General features: G+C 45.9%; 1 protein-coding gene across 2 annotated transcripts in view; it reads right to left on the bottom strand.

Annotated features, from left to right (window-relative positions):
* MTHFD1L (methylenetetrahydrofolate dehydrogenase (NADP+ dependent) 1 like) overlaps positions 1-22822 on the bottom strand; it is a 185735-nt gene that overhangs the window by 5699 nt on the left and 157214 nt on the right. For both annotated transcript variants that reach the window (XM_042987318.1, XM_042987319.1), the window contains exon 27: positions 1955-2075. In XM_042987318.1, coding sequence (XP_042843252.1) covers positions 1986-2075 — 90 coding nt within the window. In that variant the 3' untranslated portion in view covers positions 1955-1985. The remainder of the gene's footprint in view (positions 1-1954; positions 2076-22822) is intronic.

Genomic DNA, 22822 nt, shown 5'->3' with positions numbered 1-22822 from the left:
AGAAGCCAGCAGGTGTGACTGCAGTACTGAGGGGCAGACATGAGTAAGACCAAGGGACCCCCACTGTGGGCTGCCTATGGGGGCCCCAAGTCAAGACCAGCCCTCTTAAACTGTGTGGACCATGAACTAGCGAGGGTCTCCTTTCTGCTGCCCTGTCCTTCCTATGACGCACAGGGCCCTCTGCGTTAGACTGGTCTCATCTTCATGTACCTTTTCAGTGGTACGAGAGCCCAATCCATCTGTTGTGCCACGGTCGAGTGTTATGCGTTGAACTGTCCCCAAAAAGATATGCTGAAGTCCTGACCCCCAGGACCGCAGACAGTGACCTTACTTGGAAATAAGGTCTTTGCAGAGGTAGTCACTTTAAGATAGGGTCTGGAGGGTGGGCCCTGATTCAATGTGACTGGTGTCCCTATAAGGACACCCCCATACAAAGACAGAGACACCCAGAGAATGCTACAGCCATGGAGGCAGAGATTGAAACGATGTGGGTCCAGCTGGGAAACATTCAGGATGACTGGCACCACCACAAGCCAGGAAGAGGCCAGGAAGGATTCTACCAGAGTCGCAGAGGGGACACGACTTGGCTGACACCTTGACTTTGGATTTCTAGCCTCTGAAACTGAGAGAACAAACATTTGTTATTTTGAGCCGTTCAGTTGTGATACTGTTATGGCAGCCGCAGGGAATGAATGCACCCAGATCCGTCTATCACGTAATTCTAACTCCGCACAAGAGGTATGTGGTAGGAAGGTAGACTTATAAAATGCCCAAAGACACAGCAGTCCCCCTCATCTGCGGCTTCGCTTTCCATGGGTCTAGCTGTCCGCAGTCAATGTGGTCTGGGAGCAGATGATCCTCCCGGCACGGTGTCAGAAGGTCAACAGCAGCCGAAAGCTATGTCACGATGTCTACGTCACCCCCTTCATCTCATCGTGTAGCCCTGTTATCATCTCCCATCAGCACATGAAGAGGGGGGGAGTGCAGTACAATAAGGTATTTAGAGAGCGGGAGAGAGAAAGACCACATTCATAGAACTCTGATGACAGCATCTTGTTATAATTGTCCTACTTTACTGGTACTTATTATTGTTAATCTCTTACTGTGCCTAATTTGTCAATTACACTTCATCATGTGCGTGTACGTATAGGAAAAAACACAGCACACGCAAGTATTTAGTGCTATCTGTGGTTTGAGGCATACGCTGAGGGGCGGTGAGGGTTTGTGTGTCTTAGAATGAATCCACATGGACAGGGAGGGACACTATATTCGCTTTTTTTTTAAATTTTGTTCATTTTTGAGAGACAGAGAGAGACACAGCATGAGCAAGGAAGGGGCAGAGAGAAGGAGACACAGAATCGGAAACAGGTTGCAGGCTCCAAACTGTCAGCATAGAGCCCGATGCGGGGCTCGAACTCACGAACTGCCAGATCATGACCCGAGTTGAAGTTGGACGCTCCCTTTTGGGATGAGCACTGGGTGTTGTATGGAAACCAATTTGACAATAAATTTCATATATTAAAAAAAAAAATAAAAAAATAAATTTTTGCAAATGACAAAAAAAAAAAAAAAAAAAAAAAAAAAGAAGTTGGATGCTCAACCGACTGAGCCACCCAGGCGCCCCGACACTATATTAGTTTTAATTCTGGAGACAGAATAATGAGTTCACAGGGTTCCTTTTTTTTAATGGCAAGAGATGCCTTCAACCAATCTATATTCAGAAGCGACATGATTTGACTTTCACTGGACTGGAGCCCATCTCACTGCATATCCACATCGAGGAGTGACCCAAGTCACGGGCTCTTATTCAGTAGGAATTCATAGTAACCAAGTCAGGAAATTACTTATCAGCCCATGTTTTGTAGTAAATATTAGAAAAACAAGACAAAATAAAACTAAAACATATTTGGGGCAAGAAAGAAAGAAAGACATGGGAGAAAGCCCAGGAGCCTACCTGCACTGGGTCCTGTGGAAGTCTGGTTCATTTAGAACAAGCCTTTAACTTGCTCTGTTTCTGTGTCAAGATCTATATCGTAGAAGCAGGGCCGGGTCGGCAGTCCTGGCATGGTGCTCATCTAGAGGAGAAAATGGAATATTGTATGTTAGCAAATGCCGCGAAACGATCACTCTGAACAGTGTACATCTAATGACATAAATTAACTACATAATTCAATTCAGCCTCCTGTATTAGGTCACCTGTATCTCTTTAAATTCGCCATCTGCTATTTCATCCTTGGTTTAGGAAATGAAACAGAAAAGGCAGATGTCAACTTCCTGAACGTGGGGGCCACTTACCTCCCCCCACGGCCCCACAGCACATTGTAGCTCCAAGATTCTCAAATCACATCTTTAATTAAGTCCCCCACCACCCTTAGAGGGAGGTACTAATTTCAGCCTCAATTTATTGATGGGACAGGGGACATTCAGGCACAAGCCATGTGCTCAAGGACATGGACAAGGACGAGCAAGTTAGTGGTGGAGACAGGACTGGAACCAGGCCCGTGCTCCTTGCTGCTTTGTGTCCAGATCAGTCTATCAGAGTGCGTCTGAGTCCACTTGCACCGGAAACCCTTGGTATCCTGGGGGAAAGTGCTGTGATTGCTGGCGACTCACGCACTAAAACATGGTCAAGGACCTAGAGGGTGAGGCTCCGGGATGATCTGCTCCTTAATGATTGCCGTATTTCCTGCCGGACTTTATTACTGTCCTTTTCATAAAAAGGATGCTCAGAAACCAATGTTGCATGCGATCGTTTGGAGCAAAGACACCGGGACCCCACTTGGCTTCACTCTTCTGAGGACTAAGGGCTGTGTCTTGCAAAGCTCCTGCCTGCTCTGGCCGGAGAACATTCCAGTGAGATGACGTGTGACACGGCCAGGACTGCGTCCAGGGTTCGCCCACTTCTTCCCACCGGCGACAGAGCTCAGCTCTCTCACTTGCCTCGTCCCTTCTGCAACGACTCAGGATGTCCCCCTCCGCCAAGCGCCGCCCCCACCCCCGACCCCTGCCCACGATGCTGGCCGACTCCTGCGGCTCATACTGGGGTCCGTGGCCCAGCAGTGTGGGCATCACCGGGAACTTGTTTGACGTCTCAAATCTCAACCCCGCTCGGGCCTGCTGAATCGGAATCTGCAACGTCACCAACTCCCAGGCGATTCGTGTGCACGTTACCATTTGCGAAGGGGGCCGGCTTAGACAATGTGGCCGAGGAGGAAGGGGACGGGAGAGTCTGATTCACCGCTGGCCATGCTACTTCACCCTCCTCTGGAGCAGCAGGCGGGGAGGACATCCGTGCCCCCACGGGCCTCACTAACCACCTGCTCCCTGAGAGTGTGGTGAGGGGGCCACGGGACCTGCTCTTCGTGTGGCCGGACGCATCAACACAGAGATGTCTGCTGGCTAGCTCCTGTCTTGCCAATTGTGCAGGATTTTACTTTAGGCATATCATGGGCTAAGAAGGCTTCTGAGGGGGCACCCGGGTGGCTTCGTCTGTTGAGTGTCTGATGTTGGCTGAGGTTATGATCTCACAGTTTGTGGGTGAGTTCGAGCCCTGCGCTGGGCTCACTGCTGTCAGCCTGTCAGGGCAGAACCCGCTTCAGATCCTCTGTCCCCCTCTCTCTACCCCTCCCCTGGTTGCGCTCTACTGAAAAAAAAAAAAAAAAAAAAAAAAAAAAGGCTTCTGAGCCTTCCTGGAATATTGCTACCGTTTGTAACATGGCTTTGAGAAAACGTGCTCTGGGTTTCAAACAATTAACTACAAATAAAGTTCCGGCACCCAGCTTGGAGGTGGGGACTTCCTGAATTTTAAACCTTTACTTCTGTGGATGCCTCCTTATCCTTGCAAACGTTCTGCTCCCAGCAGAGCAGTAACATTTTTCTCTGGTTATCACAGTGGCTGTGCATATCTGAGGAAGCCCGGAAAGAAATCCATGCTTCCTGTTGTAGCAACCGGGACACCAAGCACAAAGGCCACTGGTGGCAACTGTTCCTGTTTTTTTCCAGCTGCCTGTGGACAGCTCACGCCGGTCCTCTACAGGAGTGTTCCTGCCTACCCACACTATGCCACGGGCATTTTCAGATGCCTTTAGAATGTGTGTGGCGGCATGGATTTGGAAAAAGGGACCAGCGTCTTTTAGAGGTTAAGAAATGAATGATCAGGGGCGCCTGGGTGGCTCAGAGGTCGAGCATCTGACTTCGGCTCAAGTCACGATCTCCCGGTTCGTGGGTTCGAGCCCCGCGTCGGGCTCAGTGCTGACAGCTCAGAGCCTGGAGCCTGCTTCGGATTCTGTGCCTCCCTCTCTCTCTGCCCCTCCTCCGCTGGCGGTGTGTCTCTCTCTCTCAAAAATAAATAAACCTTAAAAGAAAACGAATCATCATATTCAGCCACAGCGATGCTGCCCCATCCCTTAAATTAACTCTGTAGATGGAAGGCACATTTGGCAGTAAGAACGTTACCCAGACTTTGTTGCGTCTGGGGCTGCAACGCTATTCACCGCAGGGCAGAGTTCAGTCTGAGGCAGGCCAAAATCCACACGAGGTGAGAAACCCAGGAAGATGCCTGTGTAGCTAGGCCCACATGGCCAAAGCCAAAGTGTCAGCTTCGTGTGCAGACGGTGACACAATAACACAACGGCTGCCTCTTCACGCTCTTTTTACAGACATGAAAATTCAACTTGTCGTCATTTACTTTTTTTTTTTTTTTTTTTTTTTTTTTTTAGAAAAGTGAGCTTTTTTCTTTTTAAACATTTATTTATTTTGGGGACAGCGTAAGCAGGGAAGGGGCAGAGAGAGGGGGACAGAGGATCCAAAGTGGGCTCCCTTGACAGGCTGACAGCAGTGAGCCTGATGTGGGGCCCAAACTCACGGACCATGAGATCATGACCTGAGCCAAATCAGATGCTCAACCGACTGAGCCCCCTCATGATGAACTTTTTGAAATTATTATTTAAAAAAAAAAAAAATTTTTTTTTAACGTTTATTTTTGAGACAGAGAGAGACAGAGCATGAATGGAGGAGGGGCAGAGAGAGAGACACAGAATCTGAAACAGGCCCTGGGCTCTGAGCTGTCAGCACAGAGCCCGACGCGGGGCTCGAACTCACAGACTGTGAGATCATGACCCGAGCTGAAGTCGGACGCTCAACCGACTGAGCCACCCAGGTGCCCCTGAAATTATTTTTTTAATGCTTATTTATTTTGAGACAGAAAGCACGTGTGTGAGCGGGGGAGGGGCAGAGAGAGAGACAGAGAGAGAGAGAGAGAGAGAGAGAGAGAGAGAGAGAGAGAATCCCAAGCAGGTCAGCTCAGAGCCTGACCATGTGGGGCTCGATCTCATGAACCGTGAGATCATGACCTGAGCAGAAATTGAGCCGTATGCTTAACCAACTGAGCCACCCAGGCGCCCCCATCATTAAGTTTTTTTCAGCGGATGCGACACCAACGCTGACAAAGGCCGAGTGTGATTTCTGTGGTTCCTGGAGCTGGTCTCCTGGCTGCGGTTAATCATACCATGCAGCTTTTTGGTCACTCTGATTCTTTCAGAACAAAACTGGGAACTAAAAGTTGTCAAAATATTAAATGCTGGGAAGTGTGAATCTGTTTCCTTCATTTTCAGCCTATTTCTCTCAAATGGGGGGGAACTAAGTTCAATCAGAAGCCTCCCATGCTCCTTTCCAATTATGCAATCGTCACTTCCAAGAATCAGGGCTACTTATTTGGGACCAGAGGACAAGAAAGCACATAGGGTCTGAAGAGCCAAGGGACTCCCTGCCCTGTGGACAAAGAGCCATCCCTAAAGTTCTCCTGCTGAGCAGACACAATATGGAATTATGTTAACAAGACCTAAAACATTCACATAAAATTCTCTCCCAATAAAAAACTTTGTTATCAAAGGATTGTGGCCCCCAGACAAGGGTCACTACTGCGCTATGGGAAAGAAAGAATTTGGACAGCCCTTGGGAGTTGACCTCTGGCCCCACGTCTGGGGTCGGAGGTGATCTGTGTTGACTTTATTTGTGTGTCCTCTAAGAAGGCCCCCTGCTTAAAATAACGAGGGAGCCACTAAATTGTACTTACTTGTCACGCTGCATTAATGGATTCTTTTGCAAAGGCTGAAAAACATGGGCTTTTGCCCTTCCTGACCCTAATTTTAACTGCAACAAATCTTCAAAATCTATACTGATTTCGGGTGAAGCTTATTTTGGGGAAATGATGAGTTCTATGAATAGCCTTTATAAACATACATTAAACCGAGTTAAAGAGAAAATATTCAACTACTAAAAGTAGTCCTTGTAAGTTAAAGAATATTCTCGGCATGAGCAGAAAAATTATTAAGAATTCTATTTTGTAAAGTGATAGAATCGTAACTTCTACTTAACCAAAATGTCATTGTAGTTAATTTTGTTGTGTTGGGGAAATTTTTCTGGCTTCTTAAATCTTCTACTTTTTCATACTAAATAAATTATCCAGTTTTATTTTGGTTCGGAAACAAAAATAAGCATTTTTACTTGTATCTGTTTGTTCTTGTAGTTTGTGACCTGAGGTAGAATCCTTTCTACACACTTCTTCTCTCCAAGAGATCACCGAACACAGTTGATTTTCTTTCTTATGAAATAATAACTCAAAAATGTAAATTCTTTATTAAGCCAAAGTATTTTCTGAGTGGTAACTTTACTGTCCTTTGCCTCTCAGTCTTTGGCTAAGATCAAGTGGAAATACAGTCCCTGGCCATATAACGCCTCAATAAATACTTTTAATTTTTTGTCTTTTTGAAGTAGGCTCCACACCCAACGTGCCGCCCATCGCGGGGCTTGAACTCACGACCCTGAGCTGAAAGCAAGAGGTGGATGCTTAACCCACTGAGCTACGTAGGCGCCCCAACAAATACTTTTTAGAATAGAGGAGTAAAAATGGAGGATAATTAAGAGAATTCGGAAACAACCAAAAAGAAGCCTTCTTGAGGATCGGGCTTTTTCTGTTTCTTCTTTGGATGTGAAAAAAGCTACTGGAGGATAATGCGTGAGGAAAGGTGGCCACATATAATGTCCAGTGACTGAAAGAGAGGGAGATGAAAAATCATTACGATGAAAACAGGTAAGGCTGCTACACCGGGGTTTCCACTGGCCTCACTTAGAGGAGAGAGATGTCCCGGGATTTTTTTCTGGGCAGTTAGGTAATATCCACCTGCAGAGCTTGTGACCCCATTCCAAAATATCTGTTTATTAGCTAGGGACACTCTGAGAGTGTGGGGGTATGTCCTGTTAGAGTTAGAGTGCACTTATCTCTCCTGGTGGCCTCTGGGATCCTGTTCCCACGTGAAGGGACACAGTGATGTTTCATTCACCTCGGGAACCTTTGTGGAGCATTCCCTGTTGGGGACGCCACGGTGACCAGGACCTGGTCCCCACTTTAAGAGGGACAGACCAATAGAGCAGACCACTGGGATATTTGGACCAAGTCACTCCACTCTGTAGTTAAAACACAAAATCTTTTTCCTTCTATGATTTTTATGTAAAAAGAATGTATGCCAGGGGCACCTGGGTGGCGCAGTCGGTTAAGCGTCCGACTTCAGCCAGGTCACGATCTCGCGGTCCGTGAGTTCGAGCCCCGCGTCAGGCTCTGGGCTGATGGCTCGGAGCCTGGAGCCTGTTTCCGATTCTGTGTCTCCCTCTCTCTCTGCCCCTCCCCCGTTCATGCTCTGTCTCTCTCTGTCCCAAAAATAAATAAAAAAACATTGAAAAAAAAATTAAAGAAAAAAAAAAAGAATGTATGCCATAAATTCTTAACTTATGACTTATTAAGATATAAGCCACGTTCAATTACTATAAACACTACCACGTTGCACTCGCACACTGTGCCCAGTGTTACACGGCTCAGATTACTCTGATTTAGGTCGGGGCCTTGAATGAAAGAATGGGCAAGCACTGTTATTCTTCTTACCTTTTGTAAGGGAAGACTCGAATTTTCTTCCAGTGCGAGGAAGCTAGTCCCTAACTGTCTTCCCAGATTTTTAAAGATCTCCTTAAAAAAATGTTTTTAACACAAAAAAGTGAAAACCGCTAGGCGTAACAGGCAAAGTCCTCTCCTCATCCGCTTCCCAGAGGGGAGCCCTGTAAATAGTGTCCTGTGCCAACTCCTGGGTGAGTTTCTCTTCCTATTTAAGCGACGTAGCTGTATAATGTATATGTATATCATTTTGTATAGAAATTGGGTAATTCTACATGTATAATCCTGAAATCTGATTTTCAGGGAGATTAACGCTTCAAACGGGGGTAGTTTTTACACAAGGGAATGCTCTCTGGAGTGCGTGAGGCAAGAAGAGTGTCCTCACACATTCTGTGTGCAAAGTCCCTGGGGCTGCTCTTTGGAAAAGGAGAGATTGGGGGAGTTTATTTAGAAAAAAACAAAGATAAATGTGAAGCAGGAGGGTCTGACCAGACATACACAAAGGCAAGAAGAAATTCTGCAACTTGTTTGCAGTGCTTTGAGCGTAAGCTAAAGATTTCAAATGTTATAAAGGACTAACAGTTTTGAATGGAAAGATGTTGAGAAGTCTCCTGGCACCCCATTATTTTTTTCCTTTATTCTGATTGTAAGGGTGGTATCACTTAGTTTCCTCCCTCCCTCCCTTCCTTCCTCTCCGTCTTTCTCTCTCTTCTTCTTCTTCTTTTTTTTTTTTTTTTAGGTTTATTTATTGAGGCAGAGAGAAAGGGAGAGAGAATCCCAAACAGGCTCTACACTCAGCGGAGAGCCTGATATGGGGCTCGATCTCACGGCCCAGGAGATCATGACCTGAGCTGAAACCGAGAGTTGGAAGCTTAACCGACTGAGCCACCAGTCACCCCAACGCCCTAGTCACCCCTTCGGCTGTGGTCACCAGGAGCGCCCTCCCTGCCCTCGTGCTGGCTGGCTCAGTAAGACAATATCCTTCCAGTTCCCGTGCCTGGAAGCTCGGAGGTGGCACACTGAAGGCCGGGCTGGGTCCTACAGCCCAATGGTTTCTCTCTGTTGTCCTCTGGGTGTTGGCTTCATCCTCAGGCTTCCTGCTCTGTGTGGGCAGCTCTGGCCCAAAGGCACATACCCCATGACACCCAGCGCAGTACTATGCTAAGCACTTTCCAGGCACTGCATGTAGCTCATTTACTTCCTACAGCCCTGCGGGGACGGGCTACCGCCATTATCCCCATCTTGCACACTGGGAAAAGGACACATGGAAATGCACCATGATGTGCCACAAATCACACAGCTCAGACCTGCTGGAGCTGGAATTCAAATGCAGTGAGTCCCGGCCCTGACCGCGGAGCCCCACGCTTCCCTTACTCGATCATGGCGTTGAGTCCACGGCCCTTCAGTGGCAACATGTGCACTTGGGCCGCAGCGGGGGAGGAGAATCTCACCAGGACCGGAGCCGCAGAGAGCGATGTTGTGAACCCTTTTCGTGGTAGAAACCGCTGCATCCTTATGCCAGCTACCGAGGTCTCAGCCACGGCATTCGGGTAACGAAATTTACATGAATTTGTCAAGTAAACTCAGTTACTTTACAACTTCAGCCTGGATTCCTTTTAAACCGTGTAACGTTTATTTAAGGACACGTGACACAGCTTATGCTGGGGGTAGGAGCTTTCCAAATTACATCTTAAACATCTAGTCACAGCACTTAGCAGTGAGTAAATCATACCTGATGACTGCCGAAAAAATTTCCAAAATGATACACAAACAATAACACCCAGAGTTTTTTCTGAAAAATAATAGGCTTGCAGCTTTTTAACGATCAGCTGTGAGACATGGATTATTGGGTCCCCTCTGAAAGTGTAAATACCATTATCCACTGAAATAACCGAAGAGCCACATCAATTTTTACCTAAAAAATTCAGGGAAAACATCCCATAACTATGTTTGGAACTTGCTCTGATAATTCATTTCAGCGGGTTGCCAAAATCTAAGATAGACAATTTGAAATCAATGCTACTGTTTTTGTCCCTTTTGAAAAAAAACATTATTTTTGGGTGAGCGCAAGCATTGTGGAGGGGAAGGGCAGAGAGAGAGAGGGACAGAGAATCCAAAGCGGGCTCCACGCTGACAGGCTGACAGCATTGAGCCCGATGTGGGGCTCGACCTCAGGAACCATGAGATCATGACCTGAGCCGCAGTCGGACGCTCAACCGACGGAGCCACCCAGGTGCCCCTCGATGCCACTGTGGATCAGTGAGTTGGCTTCTCTGTCACGTACAGGCTTGGTTTTCATTCCTTGCCAAAAATGATACACAAAGGCCACACCTCCAGAGAGAGGTATTAAATTGTTTGCATTCTGTTCACATTTCCATGAGACAGCTCTGGACATTCCTGCCTTTCCTCATTCCACCACAAAGGCCACATCTGAGCCTGATGAGACAGGTTGAGGTGGAAGAGGCTTTTATTTTTTTTTTAAATTAAAGTTCTATTTTATTTATTTTTAGAGAGAGAGAGAGACAGACAGACAGACAGACAGATGGAGGGAGACAGAATCCCAAGCAGGCTCCTTCCTGTCAACTGTGAACCCTACCTGGGGCTCGATCTCACAAATGGTGAAATCATGACCTGAGCCGAAATCAAGAATTGGACGCTTAGCCGACTGAGCCACCCAGGCGCCCCTAAGAGGCTCTCTTCTTCCCCCTTACAGGTGCAGCAGTGGGCTCCAGGCTGTGGTGTGCCCTTCCCTGGGGCCCATTAGGAAGGGGGTCCCCAGTGCAGAGGCGCTCGGGGGTAATCAAAGTCTTGCGAGTAGCAGTAACCCAATCAAGGCTGAGGTGTGGTGGGAAGGGCTCCACCCCGAACGACGGGTGTGCAGGGGGCGGGCGTTCCTGGGTAAGTTACTTCCCCAAGCCCTTGGTTCTTATTCTGGAAATGCAGTCTGAGTATCAAACTATCTGCGGGATAGGGCCTATTTCAAAACTCAAATGAAATAAAGAAAGGACCCTAGTCTAGTGGTGAATACACAATAGAGGCTACTGTCACTTTATTACAGAAAATACAACCCTCATTATCTCCTGAAGTGAGTGTAACTTATGTATGCGAGACACAGAAAAAGGAAGTTTGAAAACAATTCCTATTTCTGACGAATTACGGATTTCTTTGATAAGACAAAAATGTTCAGTAGTTTCGTGAGCTGTTCCCCTAACTTTTCTGGCCTTACAAACAATCTTAAAAGCCATACTTCCTGGCCTTTTTACTTATGGTAATCAAATCTGAAGCTATCCCCAACTAGACCTAAGATACTCAAGCAAACAGGGGCCCCCCTCCGCTTGAGGACAAATCTTATTTTAAAGGAGAAGCCTCCAGGAGTGTGACGATGGCCCGAAAGCTGCTGTGCCCCTACCCTGAGCCGAGTCAGTCGGAAATGAAGGCCCCTGTGTCTGTGCAGGGCAGAGAAGAGGCTGCGAGGGTGGAGGCACATTCAGTCATCTGCCAGTGGAGAGACAACATCAGCTCTGGCACAACAAACCAATTTAATAATGCTTCACCGTTTGGGAACCTGATATTAAGTAATCAAATTCTGGTTTCTGAGAAGCTCATCTGCACATCGAGGGGGGGTGTTCTGGGCATGGGTTTTATCCCAAGGTCCTAATGGCAATTGAATCATTATTCTGTAAGGCACTGAAAGCAGAGAGAAGATGCAGGGGAGAACAGGAAGGAGGAAGGCAGGCGTGGGGGAGGGCCCGGGCTGCCCCAGCATTTAGAATTTCCTTTTTGTCTTCGCCCTGCACAGCCCCGCAGACCCCTGCGTGAAGGATAAAAAGCTGCTGCGTCAGGAAAACACAAGGCAGAGGGAGAGTGTATTCATTTCTTTGATGTCCCCTTTATGCTTCTCTTGGGACCGAGGCAGAGGGGTGGTCCGGGGAGCCTGCGGGAGGAGGGGAGGGCTGGGAGCTGCCGCCTCTAATGCTCCCCGAGGGACACTCGGTTGGCCAAGTCTTGGGGAGGAAACTGATTCGGGAAAGAATTCAGCACTACCCTGCCACCTAATTTGACTTGTAAATCCTAGAGGTCTACTTTGCTCTGCAACATTTTTTGTTGTTTTAAGGTGATTTAGAGCAGAAGCCGGCAGAACACTCAGGACCGCAGGCTGGGTCTTCATAAGGCAGGTGATGGACGGAATTGAGCCCCATCCCTCGTTCCTGTGGTAAAGCCCTAGGCTCCAGCGAGACAGGGCTTCGATTAAGTGAGGTCCTAAGGGTGGGGCCCTGACCCAACAGGACTGGTGTCCTGGTAAGAAGAGGAAGAGACACCAGAGACCATGCACACCTAGGGAAGGCCCTGTGAGGACAAGGCTGCCGGAAAGCCAGAGGAGGGGCCTCGGGAGAAACCAACCCTTCGGACGCCGTGGTCGTGGACTTCTGGCCTCCAGAACCACGAGGAAATACCTCCTGTTGTTCAAACCCCTCAGTCTGCGGTACTTCGTTGTGGTCCCCATGTGGGTGGTTCCTTGCCTCTACACGCTTTCCTCGACAGCAACAGGACGCGTTTTTCTTCTGTAACTTTCCCCAGTTCCTGGACTGAAAGAGTCCTAACGGCGCTACTTGCAAAGGCCTCCCTAAACTGAACATTTTTGCCTCATCGCGAGGCCGGACAATAATTACAGGACTGCGTGCGGGGGCAGCCGGGGCGCCTGGGCTTTGCCAACCCAGCCGCCCCTCCTGGATTTCTCTCCACCTTCTTCACCCGTCTCCCTCCCCCCCCCCCCCCCCCCCCCCGTGCCTCTAACACTTGGGGGGCACAGCAGCTGCCCAGACCTGCTTCCTCTGATGCAGTGGAAGAAATACAAACCCGTGGGCCACTGACCCTACATCATTCACAACTCGTGCCCCTTCCCCTTCCGTTTCTCACAAACACACAGGATACGTTAAAAATAAGGAGAAACACCGAGAGAGCGAGCTGACAGATTCTCTTAAGTTTAATTTTGATCAAAGAATATCACGTACGTGGCTCGAAAGGTCACACTGTTCCTCAAGGCATACTGTAAGAAGTGACAGGCCCCCCTCTGCCGCTGCCCGCCCGCTGCATTCCTACGCGAAGCCTCTACCTACTCGAAGCCTCTACCGACTCCCCACTGCTCTGGATTTGCCAACTTCGGTTACTATCGATTGGCTTTCTTAATACCGAAGATGAGGCTTTAATCTTTTACATCCCACCACTCATGCTCCCCTCCCCTCCCCTCCTCTTTCCATCCCTCAAACGTACAACTATCATTACCTTTGGGTACATCAGGATTTATTGGACTATAAACGTTACTCGGAGTGAGGCCGTCATCCGGATTCTGAACACGCTTGCGTCCGGCCACAGCTCCCGCTTCTCCCGGCGCCAGTAACTGCCCTGAATCTTCATGAGCTCAGCTGGCTGCGTGCTTATCATTCAACCAATACCCAGGGACAGGCCTCCAGGTCAGCCTTCCTGGGGCCAAGTGTGAGGGGAGCCTCCCTCGCTTGAGGGTGCCCTTCAGCCTGCAGGCCAGCGTCCGGTGGGATCTCTCTTTGCCGTGATCCTGGGGATTCCCTTCTGGTACTTTCTACCGTCTCAGTTTCCACTCGCCGTACCCACACTGTGGTAGGTACGCCCTGTGGCGGCTTCCAATAACCGCTTCTCCTTGAGAGTTGAGACCTGCGACTTGCCCTTAACCAAGAGAATACGGCAAAGGTAAGGGGGTGGGGCTCAGTCGTTTCCCCCCTGCCAGCTTTCAATAAGTACCGTGTTAGGAACGGGCTAAGAAGGCCACAAAAACCACATGTAGCCTTCAGCGGATGGCCAACAAAAAGCTGGGCTCTCGGTCCCACAAATGCAAGGAACTCAGATGAAGAAGAACCCGAGGGTCATATGAGAACCACGGTCCCAGCTAAAGCTGGGACTGTGGCCTGAAGGACACTTAGCTAAGCTGTGCCTGGACTCCTGATCCGCGCCAACTGTGACATACAAATGTGTACTGTTTTAAGCTGCTCAATCTGTGGGGATGTGTTACAGCTAGGAAAATAGAAAATCAATACAGGGATCTTCCTCTTTTAAACAGTTTTTCTCTTGTTTTTCCATTTGCTGCAACTTTATGTTAAAAACTGCATTATTTAGTAGCTTGGCATACGATGAACCTACACACGTTCAAGGGTCAAGGTTATGGTGTGCGATTGCAAAACAAGCTTCTACATTTATTTATTTTTGAGAGACAGAGCACAAGCAGGGGAGGGGAAGAGAGAGAAGGAGGCAGAGTCCAAAGCAGGCTCCAGGCTCTGAGCTGTCAGCACAGAGCCTGACGCGGGGCTCGAACTCACAAACCGTGAGATCATGACCTGAGCCAAAGTCAGATGCTTAACTGACTGAGCCACCCAGGTGCCCTACCAACTTATTTTCTAAAGGGGTCATGTGCTATCGTGCATTCTTTCCAGTAGCATGAGACTTCCAGTTGTCCCATATCCTCACCAACATCCGGCACGGTCAGTTTTTTTTAATCCTAGATATTCTAATAGCTATGTAGTGGTATCTCCCTGTGGCTTTAACATGCGTTTCCCTAGTTTTCATATGCTTATTACCCATATATTTTCCTGGGCGAAGTGTACATTCAAATCTTTTATTCACTGTTTGATTTCTCATTATAGGGTTTTGAGAGTTCTTTCCATAATCTGGATACAAGTCCTTACCAGATAGATGATTTGCAAATGTTCTCTCCCTCTCTGTGGCCTATTAAGTTTAGAAATATTTGGTTTTTTTCCTAGATGCCTTTCAGTGTTGATTTCTAATTTAATTTCATTGTAGTTAGAGAACCTATTTAGTATGATTTGAATCTGTTAGAGTTTATTGAGATTTAATTTATGGCCCGGAATATGGTCTATCTTGGCAAATATTGTGTAAATGTTTGAAAAGAATGTGTATTCTGTTGTTAGACAGAGTGTCCTATTAATGTCGGTTGGGTCAAGTTGGACTGTAGTACTGTCCAAGTCTTCTACATCCTTATTAATTTTCTGTTTATTTGTTCTGAGGGGGTTTTAAAATCTCTGCATTTGTGGCTTTTTCTGTTTTCCCTTACAGCTTTGCTCCACGTATGTTGAAGCTTTGTTATTAGATACATAAACACATAGGATTATTATGTCCTATTAATGAAATGGCCCCTTTACAGTTATGAAACAACTCTTATCATCCTTGGTGATATTCTTTGGGCTAGTTCTGTTTTGGTACCACTGTAGTTTTCTTTTGATTGGTATTGGTATTTTTCCAGCCTTTTTCTTTTAAACTACGTATGTCTTTATATTTAAAGTGGGTTTCTTGTTATGTATTTGAGACTTGCATTTCTAGTCAGTCTGACACTATCATTTAGACCATTTATATTTAATGTGATTATTGATATAGTCGGATTTAAATCTACTATCTTGCTATTCTTTTTCTCTTTGTCTATCTGTTCTTTGTTTCTTGTGTCCTCTTTTTCTGCCTTCTTTGGACTGGGTTTTTTTTTTTTTGAGAGAGAGAGTAACAAAATTATTTTGAGAGAGAGTGTATGTGCGCACATGTGAGTGAATGAGGGGCAGAGAGAGAGAGAGAGAGAGAGAGAGAGAAGCTCAGACAGGTTCTGTAATGACAGCAAGGGCTGTGCCGTCATCACAGAGCCTGCTGTGGGGCTCAGTGTCATCACCGTGAGCTCACGACCTGAGCCAAAATCGAGTCGGATGCTTAACCGACTGAGCCACCCACGCACCTCCCCTTTCGTCCTAACGTTTACATGCCCGCGCCTGGACTGAGTATTTTTAATGATTTCATTTTCTTTCTTGGTTGGTTGAGGAACTACAACTCTTTGCTGTATCATTTTAGTGGCTTCCTCAGCGTTCATGTGCACACATTTAGTTTTTCAGAATCTACCATCGAGGGATGTTACGCCACGTCACATACAGACCTTGCGATATTGTTCTCGTATGTTCCGCTTCTATATATTTAAAAAACTCCACGTTTCTATTATTTTTGCTTTACACAGTCATTTATCTTTCAAAGAGACTTAAATGCTAAGAACAGAAGTCTTTACGTTTACCCATGTGGTTACTATTTCTGGCGGCGTTCTGCGCTTTGAGTAAATCCAGGTTTCTGTCGGGTATAATTTTCATTCTGCCAGAAGGACTTCTTTTAATATCTCTTACCCTTCAGGTTGGCTGACGCTCAATTCCTTCAGCTTTTACTTGTCTAATAAAGGCCCTTATTTCACTGTAGTATTTGAAAGGCATTTGAACTGGGTAAAGAAACCTAGGTTGAGAATTTGCTTTCAGTACTTTAAAGACGTCGCCCCTCTGTCTTCTGGTCTGCGTGGTTTCTGATGAGAAACCGGCTGTCGATTTATCTCTGTTCCTCGGTCCGTAATGTGTCTTGTATCCTCTGCTTATTTTTTATGATTTCTTTTTATCATTGGCTGTAAGCAATTTTTTTTACATTGAAAATATTCTTTATTGAGGGGTAACTGATATATCACATTATATTAGTTTCAGGCGTACAACAGAACGGTTTCAATTTGTATATATTGAGAAATGATCACCACACTAAGTCCAGTTAAAGATCTCTCACCACACAGTTACAAAGTATTTTTTTTTCTTTGTGATGAGAACTTTTAAGATCCACTCTCTGAGCAATTTTTAAATATGCAATACAGTATTAATTACAGTCACCATGTTGTACATTACATCCGGTGACTTATTACCATATGGAAATTTGCACCTTTTGACCCCTTCATCCATTTAAGGAATTTGATTAAGATGCACCTTGAGAGGCGCCTGGGTGGCTCAGTGGGTTAAGCATCCGACTTCAGTTCAGGCCATGATCTCACAGTTTGTGAGTTTGAGCCCTGAGTCAGGCTCTATGCTGACAGTGTAGAGCCTGTTTTGGATCCTCTCTCTCTCTCTCTCAAAAATAAAATAAGTAAACATTAAAAAAAAAAAAAAAAAAAAGACGTGCCTTGATGTAATTTTCTTCATGCTTCTTGTACTTGGGATTTGCTTAACATCTCAAATCTGTGGGTTTATAGCTTCTGTCAAATTAGGAAGATTTTCCCCATTATTTCTTTAAAAAAGTGTTTTTTAACATTTATTTTTGAGAAAGACAGAGAGAAAAAGAGAGCGAGACAGTGAGCAGGGGAAGGGCAGAGAGAGAGAGAGAGGGAGACACAGAATCCGAAGCAGGCTCCAGGCTCTGAGTTGTCAGCACAGAGCCCGACGCGGGGCTCGAACCCACGAACCGGGAGATCATGACCTGAGCTGAAGTTGGACGCTTAACCGACTGAGCCACACAGGTGCCTCTGCCCATTACTTCTTAATGATGCTCTTTTCATTTTTTAAGCCTTTTTTGTTTCATTTTCGATAGTCTGTATTGTTATATCTTCAAGTTAACTAACCTTTTCTCCTGTAATATCCAATGAGTTACTTTTTCATCTCAAACGTATTTACAGTTTTCATCACTAGAAGTTTGATTTGTCATTTTTATGTCTTCTGTCTCCACTTAACATGTAAGTCTTTCCATTGCTCTCTTGAACATATAGATTATCATAACTGTTTTAATGTCCCTGTCTACTAATTCTATTATCTGTGTCATTTAAAGGTTAATTTTGGGGGCGCCTGGGTGGCGCAGTCGGTTAAGCGTCCGACTTCAGCCAGGTCACGATCTCACGGTCCGTGAGTTCGAGCCCCGCGTCAGCCTCTGGGCTGATGGCTCAGAGCCTGGAGCCTGTTTCCGATTCTGTGTCTCCCTCTCTCTCTGTCCCTCCCCCGTTCATGCTCTGTCTCTCTCTGTCCCAAAAATAAATAAACGTTGAAAAAAAAAAATTTAAAAAAAAAAAAAAAAAAAAAAAAAAGGTTAATTTTGATTGACTTTTCTCATTATAGGTTATATTTTCCCGCCTGCCTGTGTGCCTGGTAATTTTGGACTCCATGTCAGATATTTCATCTTCCTGGGGACTGGACATTTTTGCATTTTGGTACTCTGTTCTGGGATACATTTAGTTACTTAGAAACAATTTGATCTTCTAGGATTTTGTTTTATAGTGTTGTTGGGGAGGACTGGAACTGTATCTAGTCTAGGATGAATTTTTCCCTTCGTGAGGCAAGATCTTTCTTACTATTCTAACCAGTGTCCCCTGATTATGAGGCTGGTGCCTCTTCCTGACCCTCTGTGGGAGCCACGCACTGGTCCCTCCAATTCTTTTGGGTGATCCTGTCTCTGCCTTCAGGTAGCTTCTCTACACACATGCACCGATCGCTTGAAAACCCAAGGAGGCCCCTCTGTGGCCCTTCGGAGCTCTCTCTTTCGCTCTGTACGGCCCCTTCTTCTCTAGTATCTGCTCTGCAAGCTCTAGATGCCTTGCTTTCCCTGGACCCCATGTCTTCAACTCAGGCGGACAGCTGAACTCTTCTGGGTTTGCTGTGGTTTCACGGCACCATGGAACCTTTCCTCCAGGCAGCAGTGGAGGCCACTTGTAGGCCTCACCTTGTTAGTTTCCCATTTCTCAGGGATCAATTATCTTTTGCTGCCTGATATCTGAAGTCTTGCGTGTTATCTTCTCAAATACTTTGTCTAGTTTTTTACTTGTTTCAAATGGGAGGGTAAATCTGGTCCCTCTTATTCTGTCTTTACTAGAATGCAATTTACTTTGAAGAATGTTATAGGTCGCTGGATGAGCTATTATGTTATAAATGTGAATATGAATTTTATAGGCTGATGGAGGTTTTCAAGGTTACCATTATGCTACTCACTCTACCTACAAGGTAAGGTTATTGGAAACATGGTGTTTTACGTATAGTGACAGAAAATATGTAGCCCAAGAATGAAATTAAAGGTCCAACGGTACAATACAGGGGCTAAAAACTAATTTCACTTTCTTAAACCCAGAGTCAAGATTCCACCCACTGATTAACATGTGAAATACATATAGGAACTTGTGTGTGTGTGTGTGCGTGTGTATGTGTGTGTGTAAAACGTTGGCAATCTTTAGAAGGGAGCATGAGAAATCTTATAATGTAGATTAATACATGTACTTTTTAAAAAGAAAATTATAAAAACAGGAATAAAGCAACACACATTTATGTTTCAGCTTATAAACTGAAAACCAATATGAAAAAAAAAAGAGGATTCTCTAGTTACTGCCTAGTTATCTCCTTTTCTCATTCAGAACAAGTCCGTTTCCTTCGAACTGTTCTTTTTTTGGTAAGTCAGCTCCTTGCACGTTGCTCTGCTACCGACAAAGCAGCAAGAGCCATTTGAAGTTCAGTGTGCCTGTCAGCCGCCCTCTCGGTGACCTTGGTGAATGAGAGCTTCTCACGATGGGACATTCTCAAATAAATATGTGGCTCAGGCATCCGACAAGCCTCTGAGTAATTCTCTAGCCTGTTGAAGTACAGTGATACCATCAGCCCATTAGCTATTTTCCCACAGAAACCAAGCCAATAGAATCTGAATTTTTCATATACTTATATATAAATAACAAATTGTCAATGTAGATGCACTTTCTGCCAGCAGTTTGATAGGCAGCACCTGTCTCCCAGCTTAGTTTGCTGTCCCATTTCCACGACAATCCTACTTCTCCTTCCTCCTCCTTCTATCCCCGCCCCAACCATCACGCCTATTGTAATGTAAGTTTCTGTAGGCGAAGAGTAAATCTGGTGCTTACGTGAAAATTTAATTTCAAGCACTTACATCTAGTGGCGGATGAGGCAAGACTGCAAACATTTGTTTCATATGTGGTTATGTTTAAGAGCTGAGGCAAGTGAGTGAAGCAGGGTTCTGATTTCTCTAAATTCACTGGGACTGGTGGGTGGGTGGGGGTGGGGGGAGTTGCTGGCTTCCAGAACAGCTGTTTCCCTTCCCTGTAGTCAGTGGGGATTTCCGTGGGGGAAAGGGCAAGGACTGGCTCTCTGCCTCAGGTCCTTTGCATTTCATTCTCACCAGGACTTGGGGGACGTTGGGAAAGTGAAAACAGTTCCCAATGGGAAAGAGGCTAGGGGGTCCGGAGACAGTTTTATATATTTATTACCTAAACATAAAATTGCATGGACCTCTCTTCTTATAAATCACAGGTTGAAAAACAATGGCCCACATGCCAAATCTAGCAGGCCACCTATTTTTGTAAATAAAGTTTTATTGGAATACAGCACCACTCATTTGTTTATATATGGCCTATGGCTGCTTCTGCACTATGGCAGGGTTGAATACTTAGGACAGAGGCTGTGCAGTCTAAAGTCCTTACCATCTGGCCCTTGACAATATTTGTTGACCTCCATTTTAAAAGAGGACTTGAGAAGAATGTGGGTATTCTACAACCTTCCCCAACGACACCAAAAACATTTTGTAACTAGCAAAGTGCGCGTATCAACTGAATGAGAGAGGCTGGTGATAGCAGTGGAATCCTGATAACTGGAATCACAATAAACCCATTTTTCAAAAGGGCATTGACCTGGTATATTCTCCATGTTTTGGGGGACTGCTAGGGGAGAATCATTCTCAGGTTAAGAGAGATTTAAATATAAATGGTAGTATGCTAATTTATAGTGTTCTTTCTTTTTAAAAAAAAATTTTTTTTAATGTTTATTTTTGACAGAGAGAGAGACAGACAGAGACAGAGACAGAGCATGAACGGGGGAGGGTCAGAGAGAGGGAGACACAGAATCTGAAACAGGCTCTAGGCTCCGAGCTGTCAGCACAGAGCCCGACGCGGGGCTCGAGCTCACAGACCGCGAGATCATGACCCGAGCCAAAGTGGGACCCTCAACCGACTGAGCCACCCAGGCACCCCTAGAGTATTCTTTTTTCTTAGAAACGACTTCATAGATTGTATTTCATACAGTTAAAGTTTGAAGAATACAAATTCATAGATTCTAATTCGTAAAACCTAATTTGTGGCTTCTAGATAAAAGTTTTACTTGGAATCTGACTATAATTGGGAAAGCACCTCAGTTCTTGGGAGATGTGACATCTTCTTGTACCCAAGGGTATGACTTTCTGGTCCACTTGGGCCAGAGGTGGTGAGTCTATCTGTCCATACGTCATTCAAGGGCTGAAAGAATGACGCTCTTGCTAAGAATCAACAGAACCAGGTCCTGTCAGTGCAAGTGGGGCACTTAATGTTTGAGAGGTGTTCTTCTAGGTACCGAAATAGAAGACAAAGCTTCTGTGGCACGTTCAGGTATCAGTGGGACTTGTTGAGGGATCTATGATCTCAGAAGTCTGAAATGGCAGTTGGAACGATTATTTGCAACTGTCCTTTCAGATGTGGCCCCCTTTGTCATGTAGGGTAGTCTGGCAAGTGGCCCCAAAGGCCTTGACTGGCTCTGAGACGAGGAGGGTCACCAGAGGGACCTTAGGAGGGAAGTGATCCCTGGGCAGGCAGTGAAATAGAACCAAGGACACATGGGGCTTACTCAGGAAACAGTGGGACCTGCTGGAAGAAGGGCAGTCGGTACAGGGCAGTGGTTTAGCTAACAATGGAAAGGGCACTTTCCTAAAGGAGAAATCAAAGTTACAAATCCAGGGTAAGGGACTGCAACAGGAAAACAATATAATGGTGGATCTGATCAAGGGTGAGGAGTAGTAAAGGGCAAAAGCCCAGAGTAAGGCAGAATCTATTCTATGGGTTTTGTATTTAACGTTTGCCACGAATGGCCAACATCTAAAAGTCCTCTGGCCTATCGTGCCAGCAAGAGAGCAACTCGGTCGTTCTTCACCCTATCATATACTCCTCCTGGCTGTACAACCGGGAGGGCCAGGGGAGCCCCGTGGGGGGTACAAAAGAAAAGGACCTAAGTAAGACCAGTGTGATCTCCATGTACCTGGGTTTGGACCTTATGACTGCAGTCATTTTGGAAGGAAGCCACAGTGAAAATATCAAAGGGCAGAGGTGGCTGAACTTAAAATATGAAGTTAGTACTCAATGTACCCCATACCCCCCCCCCCCCAGCTCCCGCCACAAGCCCCCTGCCACCAGCCCCGCCTTTCCCGGCATCCCCGTCTGAATTCCTCGTCTTTCACCAAGACCATCCCAAATTATGATTGATGCAAGGACTGCAATAAAACGATACCATAGTTTTAGTCCTTTCCAAAAATTTAATGAAATCAGGCACACTGGCACAAGTCCACAGGAAAGGAATCAAAGCTGCATACCATGATCACTGCTTCAAAGAAACCGAGCCGAGTTCAAAAGAAATAAGGCTGTGGACAAGTATTGATGTCATTCTTAAGGATACTGATGGTCCAAACCATGAATGTATCACTGTTGACAATGCTAAGTGTGGGGGGAAAGTGGTTACTTTCTGGCCTACGGAAGACCGTCCTTGAAGTTCTAGCGTTCCTGTTCTGTCCAGTTTCACTGTCTTAACGTTGTAAGTAAATGATTTTTAAGTTAAAAAATTTACGCAATTCCCAAGAAGCTTAAGAAATTTCGAGTTAACTTTTGAAAGAAATAACTTGGGCTGTATACTCAGAGTATTGACAGAGTCTCCTGGGATTAGCGAATGGAAACATTAAAAGCCTGAAAAAGTCCTGAAAAAGAACAAAGGTCAGAGAGTGGGCTGGGAAGCATATGGACGTTGTAACTGAATCCTCAGTTCAAGAAACTGATCTGCAGCAGCTACTTGGAGCCATGAGGAAATGCCTCAGGATTTGAAAGCCCCGGTAGCGTTACTAACCACATCCAAGAATAAAAGTGAAAAACGATACTGGAAAATCCTGAGGTGTCTCCATCTTCATCCAAGATAAGATCTTGGCTCAAGTTCCCCTTAATGGGTCACTAGGCACAAGGCATCGGCGCCCCGCAAAGTCACAATGTGGCTTTTTAACTTCGGCGGGTTCAGG

Source organism: Panthera tigris, chromosome B2 (genome assembly GCF_018350195.1).
Source record: "Panthera tigris isolate Pti1 chromosome B2, P.tigris_Pti1_mat1.1, whole genome shotgun sequence".
Classification (NCBI taxonomy): domain Eukaryota; kingdom Metazoa; phylum Chordata; class Mammalia; order Carnivora; family Felidae; genus Panthera; species Panthera tigris.
The sequence above is the reverse complement of the archived record's forward strand: the minus strand, read 5'-3'. Positions and strand labels throughout refer to the sequence as shown.